Source organism: Nesoenas mayeri (assembly GCF_963082525.1).
Source record: "Nesoenas mayeri genome assembly, chromosome: 2".
NCBI classification, from domain to species: domain Eukaryota; kingdom Metazoa; phylum Chordata; class Aves; order Columbiformes; family Columbidae; genus Nesoenas; species Nesoenas mayeri.
Window position 1 is genome coordinate 52318358 of NC_137543.1, and position 12912 is coordinate 52331269.

Sequence of the window (12912 nt, forward strand, 5' to 3'; positions counted from 1 at the left end):
GAATAAAAATTGCTTATCAGAGAGACTGAATAAAATGTCTGTTCGTTAGAGATGATCAGTCAGAGTGAATTAATCTGAACTTGATAGATTTTTTTCAGATTGATGCTCTTGTCCTAAATTAAATGCAATTTTTTTACTAAAGTTAGATAGTCCTAACTTTAGTTAGGCAAGGACTTCAAGTGTTAATGTTTAGAAACAACAAACTTGGGGAAGTAGTTTGGCTAACTATTTCTGCTGTGTATTGCCACATATCTGACAGAATTTTGTTTTTATTTACCATTGACTAAATTCTTCAACCATTTTTACAGTTTTGTGTTCTTTTTGTAAACAAATCACTTTCTATTTTGGAAGTCACACAACATTTCCATTGAGTTTTTTTAAATGAGTTTATTCTTTCTTCAATATTTTAACAAGTCAAAGTCAGTTTTTTACATACTTTGGACTTTCATTATGAATCCCACACATTCATTCCTAACCATGGAAAAGAACAAGTTTGTTTTGTGGTAAGGAGTTTGTTAGTTCATCACTGCTGCTAGGTACATTCAGTAATTGTGTTCTTACTTTCAACAGAGATATGAGAGATTTAGTGATTAGATAAATCATAAAATATACATACAAAAGATTAAAAAAAAAATCAAGATGTTGCACACTTTTGATGGTTCTAACAGTACTTAGCTCTTGTCTGTGTTTAGGGAATGTGTTATTGTAATTACTCAGAATAAACTACTGTGAGTGTGTGTCTGTTTTCTGAATGCCATCTTTTGAGAATGAGATTTTAATAGAGTTATTTTTCTTCATTCTCTTTAGCATTTGCCCTTGCTGAGTTGATTGACAATTCTCTGTCAGCTACATCCCGAAATGCTGGTATTCGGAGCATACAGATAAAATTGGTAAGATAGAAATCTTCTACTTTTTTCAGGTGTATTTTGCATTATCTTTTCTTTTTTTTTTTTGGTGCTCCTTGTTTTTTATTTTTTCCCCCCAAACAGTTATTTGATGAGTCCCAAGGAAAACCAGCTGTTGCTGTGATCGATAATGGAAGAGGAATGACTTCTAAACAGCTTAACAACTGGGCTGTATATAGATTGTCAAAGTTTACAAGACAAGGTGACTTCGAGAGGTTAGAAAGCTTTCATCATTTTTACAACACTTAGCAAAGTCTGTAAAGTTTCGCAGAATATTATATTAAGACATATCTCTATACCAACACAGCTAAACCTGTTATTCTATGATTACATATAAATAGATACATTTTTTGTAGGTAGGAAACAGAGAAGCTTCATTACCCAAAACTTCTCTTCTAATATTATACCATGAGAACATTTTTTTTATTCTCGTGACCTTTCTAAGCTGTCTTTGACTTGCCTATGTATAGCTAGGGCCACTCTATGTTCTGCAGATGTTTCTTTATAGTGTGTTCATCTGTTACCTGAAAGCCCTTCAGTAGTTCATTAAGCAAAGCATGTCTGTTATGCTACTGTAATAACAAACACAGGGTTTTGGTTTATGTTTTTTATTTTTTAATTTTTTATCTTGATTGTAGACAGTGTAATGCAAATTGTACCTGAAGATGTCTGTATTTTTCGAAGGAGGCTAGGCAAAATAAATGCTTTGCATTTAAAGAAGAATGTGGAGGTTTTCAGTGGGTTTTGCTACTTAATATGGATTCATTTTAGAGTTTTGAATCTCATCTCAAGGCATCTTCCACAGACTTAACCCTAGTGTAGAAAGTTCCAGAGTAGCAGTTATATACAGTTCTTGAGCTTGGTAACTTTTTAAATACTTTAAGTCTATGACAGTAAATTTGAACATGAAGATCACAGACTCAATCCTAAGTAATTTGTCCTGTGAGAAACTAGTGTAAAAAGTAATGTGCAGTAGAAAGTGATAAAATAGCTGAGGAGGGTGTTGGGGTTTTTTCTGCATTGGAAGCATCTCCAAATAAAATGACTAATGTCAATGAAACAACTGCAGGGGGATTGGACTAGATGATCTTTTGAGGTCCCTTCCAATCCCAAACATACTGTGATACTGTGAAGTGCATAAAAAGTTATTCTGGGTCATCTAGTCATTTGTAAAGAAATACACTGCTTTTTGAAATTGATGTAGGTGGAATTTGTAACAGTAGAAATTATGAGTAGAAATGTATAGTATTTTTAAGCTACAGGTTCAAATCGTGGGTTGATATCATTCAATGGGAAGGTAGATGTAAATTAAAAGTTTTCAGGGTAATAGTTTATTTTTCTGTTAGATTCTTTCTGTCAAATGTTTTCCTCTCTTTCATGTGAATTTCAGTGAGTTAAAAAAAAAAAAGTACATAGATAGTAATGAGCAAAAGAGTTATTTGGATGAAAGTTGAACTTGTGTAGTAGTACCAAAAACAGGATTCTGTCACCCGGTGTGCAAAGAGCCAAATTGTAGCACATAGAGGCAAAATATTGTTTATTACAGAGTTGCGCAAGCCTGTGGAATGAAGCCAGCATGCCAGCAAGAAAATTCACAGCCATTATCTACAAAATCTTATCACTGCATTCACACTCTAAAGAGCCAATTGGTGACACATTTGCATATTGCATTACATAATCCTTTTAGCATATAATGAGCAGTGTTCAGCTAAAGGACACTTCATCCAACGGTCTAGAAGTTTGTCTTAAAGCAAGACTCAACTAATTGTGTGAGCTTCAAAATGCCTAAAGTTGCAAGGTCAGTCTCTCTGATTAGGTGTTCTGCAAGTCACTCTTTTCTTTGTCAGACTGACCTGAAACTGAATGGATTTATATATCTTTAGGTTAGCAATTGCAGACAGGATTCATTCTTTAAGTAGTAATCACAAGAGTATGACTGAATAAGATTTGATTTGCTAGGAGTGACAGAACTGTCTTATAAGATGACTTAGAAAAATAGTCTGTCATCATCCTTTTAAAAATAATATGTCAAGAATTTTAGGCACATACATTTTAATGTTGCAATTGTAACAGCTCTAAGGAGAAGGATTTTTGAACAAAGTGACCGCAGGAAGAATTTAATACAAGCTGTTTAGATCACGAGTGGGTTGTTTTCCATTTGTTTGGGGTTTTTTTAAATGACATTTGTCTTGAGAAAATTCATTAAAGCCACTTTTACTCTCAGTGATCATTCAGGATATGTACGCCCCTTGCCAGTGCCTCGTAGTTTAAATAGTGATATCTCATATTTTGGAGTTGGAGGCAAACAAGCAGTGTTCTTCGTTGGACACTCTGCCAGAGTAAGTAAATGTCAATTTTCAACTTCATTTTAAAACATTTTTACGTAATCAGATTGTTGTTGTCCTAGCTTTTAATCACAACTTTAAGCTTTTTTATTATGTTCATTTGAAAAGATTTTTGATATTTAAATAGTGTTTCTTTAATAAAAACAGATGATAAGCAAACCTGCAGGAACTCAGGATGTTCATGAACTTGTCCTTTCTAAAGAGGATTTTGAAAAGAAGGAGAAAAACAAAGAAGCAATATATAGCGGATACATCCGAAACAGAAAGGTAAATAGCCTAAATACTTTTTTAAAATTAAAGTCTTTCCAAGGTTAACATGTTTTCACTATGTAATATTTTTTTAATTCTTATATGGTGATATCTTATGAATCATTTGCACTCTGGAGTATAAAAGGAAGTAGCAGGAAACTTGAAGACACTATATCATAAGGCTTTATTTCTATGTGATTCTTTTTTCAGTTTAGCTTAAAAGACAAATACCATATAGTTTGATATATCAGCTTAAGAAGAAAAATTTAAAATACCTTTATAAGAACAGCATTTGTTTTGTTATGTGTGAAGCATAAAGAAAAATGTTTGTTCTCTGAGGTAGTAGGGAATAAATTACGGAAACAAACTGTGCTTATGTAGAAGTATGTAGAAGAACTAACATAAATATGGGAGAAAAATCCAGCCAGATCAACAAAACCCAGTGGTTTCACAAATCTTCACTGATTTTGTATTTAGTTGTAAACTAAAATGAACAGTCATGATGGTTTTCATGAAGAAGTAAAGCTTAAGGAAAAGGCTGTGAGAGAAGGAGGAAGACTGATTAGAACTGTTTGTTGGACATTTTTGAGCAAAGAGATAAAGATATAGCTAATGGAGCCGATGGGAGCATAAGTGGGTGCTGTGTACAACAAGGTAATCAGACCTTGATTATAGCCCACATCTTGTGCATTCTATCAGAATTCTTGGCCTTTTGTATGGATGGGCTGGTTGGTTAAGGGGAGCTCTTTGATTCCCCCGGGGAAGGTAAATCTTAACTCCCTTGACTAACATATTTCACTGTTTAAGTTAGCTACAAGATCTATTCTTTCACTGACTCAGCAACGTGTTTCCTTTTTGCCTGTTTTACTGCAAAACAAGGCACAAAGCTGCTTTTACTACAGCATGGAGAAGCATATCTTCTCAGTTGTACCAATTTTTTGCTACTGCTATAAAGATCTCCATTAAAAATAGCTTCTTTTCTGAATGCACCGAGTGTAAAGGATTGTCCATTGGTCCAGCATGAAGCATGACATCAATTACTGTGTTTCTATCCAGCTTAAAAACTTCTTAGCATAAGAGTAAAGTACATTCATCCAAGAAAATATGATCAGGACTTTCTGGAATCAGGAATTTCTGTTTCTGTGAGACTACTGGGTATTTCAGCTGGAACTGAGGATTTGCCCTTTCTCTTTCACAGCAAAAGCATATTTCTTTCACTTCAATTTATGTTGTAGATAGCAACCTATCCATTTAAAACCAAATATTTTTTCTTTTGGCTTCATTTTCTTAGACAAGACTTACGTCTTGTAAATATAATAGTTCCATTTGATCTATGAGAATATGGATATCACACAGTGCCACATTAAGCATGATAAAATCCATTTCTAGACTGAACACTTCAAATGCTGTGATGAAAGTGAGTTGAAAATGAACTGGATCAGGGATGTCAGATTCTCAGTTTGTTGAGTTTAATTTGGAACCTTTTATTTTAAGCGTTAATCCTTTGTGATACTTAGCATCATGTGTTCTGTATTATTTTCCTGTTCTGTTTTTTTAATCCCTTTGAAAACTGATGGGAGTTCAGAAATTCAGTTTACATTCCTGTTCTTATTATTTTATTCTTTTTGTAGCCGTCTGACTCTACTCACATCACAAGTGATGATGAAAGATTTCTTCATGGTCTAATATTAGAAGAAAGGGATAAAGAGAGTTTCACAGCAGTTGTCATTACAGGTGTACAACCAGATCATATGCAGTACTTGAAAAACTACTTTCATCTTTGGACAAGGCAGCTGGCGTAAGTTGGTGACTTAAAAGATTTTATTTAAAAGTAGACTACTAACAAGGTCAGATAATTATGAATGTACTTGGTCATTTGCTTTATATCTGTTCAGGTTGTTGACACATATTTTGTTAATGCAACAATTAGTCTGCCTAGCTAACTGATTTTACAGAAACTAGTACAAGTGAATGGAGCCCCCATCTAAACAAATATGTTTACAAACATTAGTTTCAATGTGACTTGATAATTGATACGTAATTATCCAATCTAATTATTAATAACCTATTAAATGTAGCAGTTATTAATTTAATAATTTGGTATCTAATTATTTATAACTTGAAAGTTGATTTTCTCAAAGCTGTGCTCCTGACCTTGATATCTAGCTTTGTATTTGCAGCTTGTTTGTTTTTTGTTTTTAAAACAAAACCAAAAAAAGTTACTGCTTTATCCCAGTTTAAGAGGGAGAACAATATATGATACTGTCAACTCAGTACTATAGTAGTGTCATCAGTGGACCTGCAGAGTCTGGACATATGGAAGTCTGTGGTACCTGGAAGTTGTGTGGTCTTATCTATTAACATGATGGATCTTTCTGTCAGTGTGAACTGAACTATGAAGTCACAGCCCAATTTTGAAATCTGACAAGCCATAAAACTTGATTTTGAAGCTATACTTTTATTTTTGTTTTACCTGTAATCTAATAATAATAGATAATACTTAATAAGAGGATTAATGTAAAGACTAGATACTACCTTACGATATGAAATATGATTCACTGTTGCATGTAAGAACTTGTGGCTGAAACCCTTTTTAACATGAAAATGTAGGGTTACATCTGCATTGTCAGATAACATAGGTCTGTCATTAGCCTCTAGGCTAATGTTCTGGTGAACAGCCACACTTAGGTATTTGCTAGTTCATTCTAACAACCTCTTGAAGTGGAAGAACTGCCTCCATTTGATATGAAACCCAAGTGGAATTATTCAAGTAGCTATTACAGTAAAACCAGTCAGATTTAGCTTCCCAGTGCTACACAATCCTGCATCACTATTTCAGCCATAATGTCCTTTTTCCCCTCAAACACCTCCACATACCCTCCTGCCGTAACATGATACTAGCTCATTCTGCTCTAGTGGGCTACAGCACAGCCCTCGTATTGTTTCAGATGCTTTGAAATGAAGGGAGGGGAGCTAAACTCCCCAAATAATTATGTCTTAAGGCCATGAATGCACCTTTTGAGGTCTGGATGTGATGCAGACAAAATGCTAAGCAGTTATATCAGCCTGTTCTAAAATCCTGAGCAAGAAGACCATGAGGAACTTCTGTCTGGGACCCAAGATATTTCCTTGTGGTGCATTTAGTGCAGTAGATGTTGGAAGCAAAGGTGCATTTAACTTCCTTCATGCATTCAGTCCCATTGACTTGTATAATCTAATTTTTCTATGAACCGCTGCCCTGCAGTTTAAAGACTCAGTCTTTGAAGCTGGAAGTACTAGGTAGCTTGCTGAAAAGTTAAGGTAAATGTGCTTAAGTTTTTCAGTTTTCTCAATCTTCATATCTCTATGAAAGAAAAATAATCTGTCTGATGGTGCGGATTTTTTTTTAGTTTCTTAAATGATGACAGTGCTATTAGAAAGTAATGTTTACAAATATAAACCAAAAATTCTAATATGCAGATCACATGCACAACTGCTGCCTCTATTCAAAGGGAGTATCTTTACTTTTTTGTGAATAACTAAAGGATGGTGGTTGTTAAACACTTCTGTTACTATTAGATGATCAATACAAAGCTGATATCAGAAACAACGTGGGAAGCTTTTTGGCTTTTTTTTTTTTAATATCCAGGTGCAGAACAAATTACAGTAGTTTTGTACTTTGATGTAAAGGATCTGTAGCCATGTAACAATCATTTTTTTCACTTATGTATTATTTTCCATTTTGTAATATTCCTAATTATTTTATCAAAAAATTGATACTAATATGATTGTGCATGAAGGGCATGAGAGTTGAAAGGAGTGAAAAGGACTCACTCACTTTAGTGAATCTTCTGTACCATATAACACATGTTGTCATGGAGTTGATTTATAACAATACAGAGAACCAGTTGTATTTTAATAAAATATGAGTTTATTTAGATTTTTGAAAATTATAACGTTCAATTTTTTAGTTTCACTTTTTGAGATTGATTTTTTATTTTTTTTTTAAATTTGAAATGTATTTCAGGCATATCTATCACTATTATATCCATGGACCAAAAGGAAATGAAACTAATGCTGTAACAAAAGATGTAAGCCCTTTCAACAACATCGACATTCAGGTAAGAGATTTTTTACTTGTCAAAATTCTTCTTTGATGGCAATTTATTTCCTATTGTGCCTGTTTTTCTTTAATAATGCACTTTGAACTCCATCAGCATTTTAAGATCTATATGTGATATAATTTTTAAAAAGTAGTGTTGTTTATCACTGCAGCATAAGAAGTAATTAATTTTGCTAACAGGGAAGATAAATGTCATAAATGCTAATTAGTGTACATATTTTGGTCTAAGGAAAATCAACTTATTTTATTTTTTCCCAGATTTCAATGTTTGAAAAAGGAAAAGTGCCAAAGATTGTCAATCTTAGGGAGATCAAAGATGACATGCAGACATTGTATATAAATACTGCAGCAGATAGTTTTGAGTTTAAGGCACATGTCGATGGAGAAGGGATAGTGGAAGGCATCATCCGATATCATCCCTTCCTGTATGATAAAGAAACGTACCCTGATGATCCATGTTTTCCATCAAGTGAGTGAAATGTTTCTCTGATTATCAGTCCTATTATATTATAGGCAGTCCTACTACTCTAAATGTTTTAATGAAATATAAACTGGAACAATTTAAATGGAAGTGTAAATTATTATCTAATTTGGGTTGTGGCAGAAGTGAAATGTTCACATCCTTTTGGATGAACAGATTGATTGTTGTGGTAGCTTGTTCACATAAACCTGATCTTTGACATAACACCTTCTGATTTCAAGCTATAAACTCTTACAGAATGCAGTCTGATCGAAACATTTCCATTTTCCTGACTGTTAGATCTTTGCTACAAGAATGTAATGAAACACCATTAGTTTGATTCAGGAGATTCTAACATCGTAATACCACAGAGGACAAGTAGTCTAAATCCTGAATTTAAAATCTGTTTTATCCAGTCTTGATGTATTTTCAGATGCTAGGATTTTAAAATCACTTATGTTGGTGATTTTTTTTTTTTTCCAAACCAAACCTTGAGTTTAATTGTGATAAGATTTTATGATGTTAGAAGAATATTAGTTGAAACTAAGAGGAAAAAGTAATATTTATTCAAATTTGAGATTTGCAAGTTTGGTAGATTGGGTAATATTATTCAATCTCTATTTAATTTTTTTTCCTTAGCTTTCCTGAGTTTGTGTGCTTGGTATTTCTTGAACAGGAAAAAAAAAGTCCTAATATTGAATATACCTAGCTTGATATCATGTGTATTGCTACTGTGCCTAACTTAATAAGTATAGATAACTTTTAATTTGGACTGCTCTGGTTTTTGATATTATATTAGCTTTTAAAATAAACTTATTCATAGAGACTGTCTCCTTTTTAATCAAGAATTAGGCGATGATGATGATGACGACTGCTTTATAGTAGAAAAGGGTGCCAGAGGGAAAAGGCCTATTTTTGAATGTTTTTGGAATGGAAGATTAATACCATACACAACTGTGGAAGAGTAAGTAGCAATCTCTTTCTACAATGTAAACCAGTCTGTTTCTCTTTTTAAAAAAACACTTTTAATGTCTTTCTCCTTTTTTGTTTTTTAGTTTTGAGTGGTGTGCTTCTCCAAAGAAGAGAGGATTGGCACCAATTGAATGCTACAACAGAATTTCTGGTGCATTATTTACCAATGATAAATTCCAGGTCAGCACAAACAAACTTACTTTCATGGATCTGGAGCTGAAACTAAAAGATAAAAATACTCTTTTCACAAGAATCTTCAATGGACAGGTAGGTGATCATTTTATACTTCTTGGCAAAGTATTTCTTTTTGGCAAAGTTTAATGCAAGTGATATAGAAATTTTTACTCACTGGTCATTTGTTTGCGTCACTGAATATTGCCCTGTTTCTGAAGAACTTTGGTCTTGAGCAGTTTTGCAGGACTTTATAGCAGATACTACTTCTATCGATTTTAGTGAGTGGTAAAGCTGACTCTTTAAATTGGTAAAAATAAGATTTAGACTTTTTCCTTTTATTTGCTTAAACAATTACTATGCACTTGTTATAATGACAGTTTTTTTGGAAAGACCCTCTTCATTGAAGAATATGGGTGCTAGGAGAAACACCTGAAGTATAACTTTCCTAGAATTTTGTAGTGGTTCCAAGCTGAAGAATACATTTTTTTCAGTACAGTATCAGTATCACTGTACTCCTGTAATTGTTCTTACTTCTGAAATTGTCTGACTTAAATTTCATAATACATTAGTAATATGTATTTCTTTTGTAATCTCTTTATAGGAGCAACGAATGAAAATTGACAGAGAATTTGCTTTGTGGCTCAAAGACTGTCATGAAAAATATGATAAACAGATAAAGTTCACAGTCTTTAAAGGGATAACTACACGTACTGATTTACCATCCAAAAGAATGCAGAGCCCTTGGGCAGTGTATGCTGCAATAGAGTGGGATGGGAAAACATACAAAACTGGACAGCTGGTAAGTTAGTTGCTCACTGATGTTGGGGTTTTGTTTCTCTTTTGCAATAGAGCATTCAACCCTATAAAAGGCAAATACAATAATTTTGTCTTCTCTTTACAGGTGAAAACGATTAAGACTCTTCCATTATTCTATGGAAGTATTGAGAAATTTTTTTTGTATGGAGACCATGATGGGGATATATTTGCCACTGGAGGAGAGGTTCAGATTGCCTTGGTAGGACAAATATAAAAAGGATTCACACACCTAGTATACCTATGGAATCTTTAAACATAATTCTGGGTCAGACTTATTTCAATGACTTTTAATAACTTTTGAAAATTATGGGAGGTTTTGGGGATTTAGCACATCTTTGAACAGTGTCGTGTGGAGTCATCAGGTAGCATTTGTTAGCATAATGCAATATGTCTACTTTTCTAGTCGCTTGATAAAGAGGCATTTCTTCTCTAACATATTATAATAGGGCTATTTATAACTGCAATCATTTTTTTTTTCAGGAACCTCAGGCATTGTATGCTGAAATGAAAACTATTCCGATCTCAAAACTTGACAGAACAGTGTCTGAGAAAGCTGTTAAAAAATACATAGAGGATGAAATGGCAAGGTAAACTCTAATTGTAATTATTTAGTTGTGGAGTTCTTAATAACTGTTTTAGTATTTCTTCAGGAACAACAACAACAAAAAAGTTCAGTTTTATTCACTAATGGGAGAGTAGTCAGTAGTTTCAGTAGAAACAAAAAAACCCTAGAACTCTACACCAAGAATAAATAGTTTGGTTTGGTTTGTTTTCCCAAAAAGTGGCTTCATCTGTATTCTACTAAAGATAAATGACCCTATTGTTTACCTCATGGCAGAACTGTTCACTCTTTCTTTTTCACTAGACTTCCTGACAAATTATCAGTAACATGGCCCGAAGGAGATGAGTTATTACCAAATGAAACAAGATTTGCTGGTACACCAATAGGTATATTTTTTCTTCCAAATACTAAAAACTAAAATGTCAATTGAATATTATATTATGCACTTTTCCTATAAAAAAGGAAAAACAAAAAGAAATCTCTAATCATTTATAATACATAGCATATTTTAAAAGCCTGTCATTTTTCTTTTTAAATACAGGAGCATTAAGAATAGAAATTTTGAATAAAAAAGGAGAAGCAATGCAAAAACTTCCAGGTACAAGCCACGGGGGTTCAAAGAAACTTCTTGTTGAACTCAAGGTTATTTTACATTGTAAGTATTCCAGTATATTTAAATGACTCTTTATTATTTAAAAATGCATCGTGGACAATATATTTCTTTGTGTTTATACATAAAATGCATATTAGAATTTGATAGATCGATATAGCTTTTAATTTTAAGGACAATATCCGTCAGAGCATGTAGTATTCCAAAGCCACACTTCATGAAACTGTAATTGCTTCAATGCCAAATGTTTAATGTTTTAATGGTATGTTACAATTACATCTTCTATCACATGTAAGGAGGGCCTGTCAATTCCAGGATATCTACTTAATATGCATAAAAACATGTTTAAAATTGATAATGTCTCTGTAATCAACATGGCAGTTCACATGAGCTAGGTAAAATTAGACCTGTTTAGTGTCTAACGATACCAACTTTATGGGTGCTTCACTTGGTATTTTTACATTGCAAGATAGCTGAAACTACTCAGTTGCATGTTGAACACAGAATTAGAACTCTAAATTCTCTGAAAACTCCAACTCTGCACATCAAATATATCTGAAATTTACAGGAACTTAAAATATTGTCTTGTTTCTTTCCATATGCAGTAGGAAAATCCAATTCCTTTTATCTGATCAGAGTTGTAGAAATACCTTTCTGAAGCACTAAGCTTACTGTAGTGATCTATGCTAAAGGAAACCAAATGGAACTATCTTAGCTTCAGTTTAGTGTATGTGTTGTAAGACTACACATGGTATTTTAATGGCACTTGTTGTATGAGGACTGTCTGCTGTGCTTGCCCATTGTCCACTGTAGTGTGTTGGGGCATAAAGAGGCTGGGATATAAAAAACCATGTTCACATAATACAGATTATCTGATTGTATTTGACAATAGCTTGGGGGTTAAATCAGTGTTTTGCAACCTTAACTGAGGTAGACCATCCTGACTTCAGGATGTATAAACTTGAAAGAGGCATGGTGTTTCCGCTCATATGTTTTGTCAGTGTTGTTGCTAGGAAACAAAAAACTAAGCTTGCCCTTTGCCTCCGATCACTGAAAAGTCTATCTTCAGACCTTTCATGTCTCCTGACCACTTTGATTCCTTCATGGAAATTTGTACTTATAACTCTTTTTACTGCTTCCTGACTTAACTTTTGTCTCTAGTCAATTGAGCAATCACTGGTGTAATCCTCCTGTTCTTCACCAGAACAATGAATAAGTCCTGTAAGTGCCAGTTTGGATGTGACATACCTGTCAGACTCAAACCCCTAGTCTTTCTTATAATGTAAAGCTCTCATTTGTACCAACATATTTACATCCATATGAAGGCCAACAGCAAACATAATGTACAAAAAGTCTCTTCTCTTTTGACAAGTGAAATACCTGCCAAAACCTACTGTGGACTGCCAAGAGAGTTGAGCTATGAGAAACTTCTTATCTGGTCTGTTACTTGGCAGCCTTATGCGAGGTTTGATTCAAGATTAGGGTTTGAATTATGACTGAGAGACTGATAAAATTGAGGGGTCCAGTGGGGATAAAAGAAGCAGCCAAAGGAAAGAGTGGGATAGCAGGAGAACTAGACTGTGAGAAACTGCTTGTCTGGACCATGGTAGGAGAACCTTGTCCAGGGTTTGGACAAGTGAGGGCTGGCAAGGTGACTAGGATATGAGAAATTTTTCATCTGGACCATAATGAGGTGAAGTCAGTAAGGTATGACCAA

General features: G+C 33.7%; 1 protein-coding gene across 2 annotated transcripts in view; it reads left to right on the forward strand.

The window, feature by feature from the left end:
* SMCHD1 (structural maintenance of chromosomes flexible hinge domain containing 1) overlaps positions 1–12912 on the forward strand; it is an 81286-nt gene that overhangs the window by 17758 nt on the left and 50616 nt on the right. Inside the window, exons 4-17 of one of the 2 annotated variants that reach the window (XM_080338941.1) lie at positions 808–890; positions 990–1120; positions 3130–3244; positions 3398–3517; positions 5131–5297; positions 7506–7599; positions 7860–8070; positions 8908–9025; positions 9117–9300; positions 9809–10006; positions 10109–10222; positions 10504–10610; positions 10889–10971; positions 11127–11240. In XM_080338941.1, coding sequence (XP_080195067.1) covers positions 808–890; positions 990–1120; positions 3130–3244; positions 3398–3517; positions 5131–5297; positions 7506–7599; positions 7860–8070; positions 8908–9025; positions 9117–9300; positions 9809–10006; positions 10109–10222; positions 10504–10610; positions 10889–10971; positions 11127–11240 — 1839 coding nt within the window. The remainder of the gene's footprint in view (positions 1–807; positions 891–989; positions 1121–3129; positions 3245–3397; positions 3518–5130; positions 5298–7505; positions 7600–7859; positions 8071–8907; positions 9026–9116; positions 9301–9808; positions 10007–10108; positions 10223–10503; positions 10611–10888; positions 10972–11126; positions 11241–12912) is intronic. The other variant, XM_080338942.1, reaches the window with a different exon arrangement.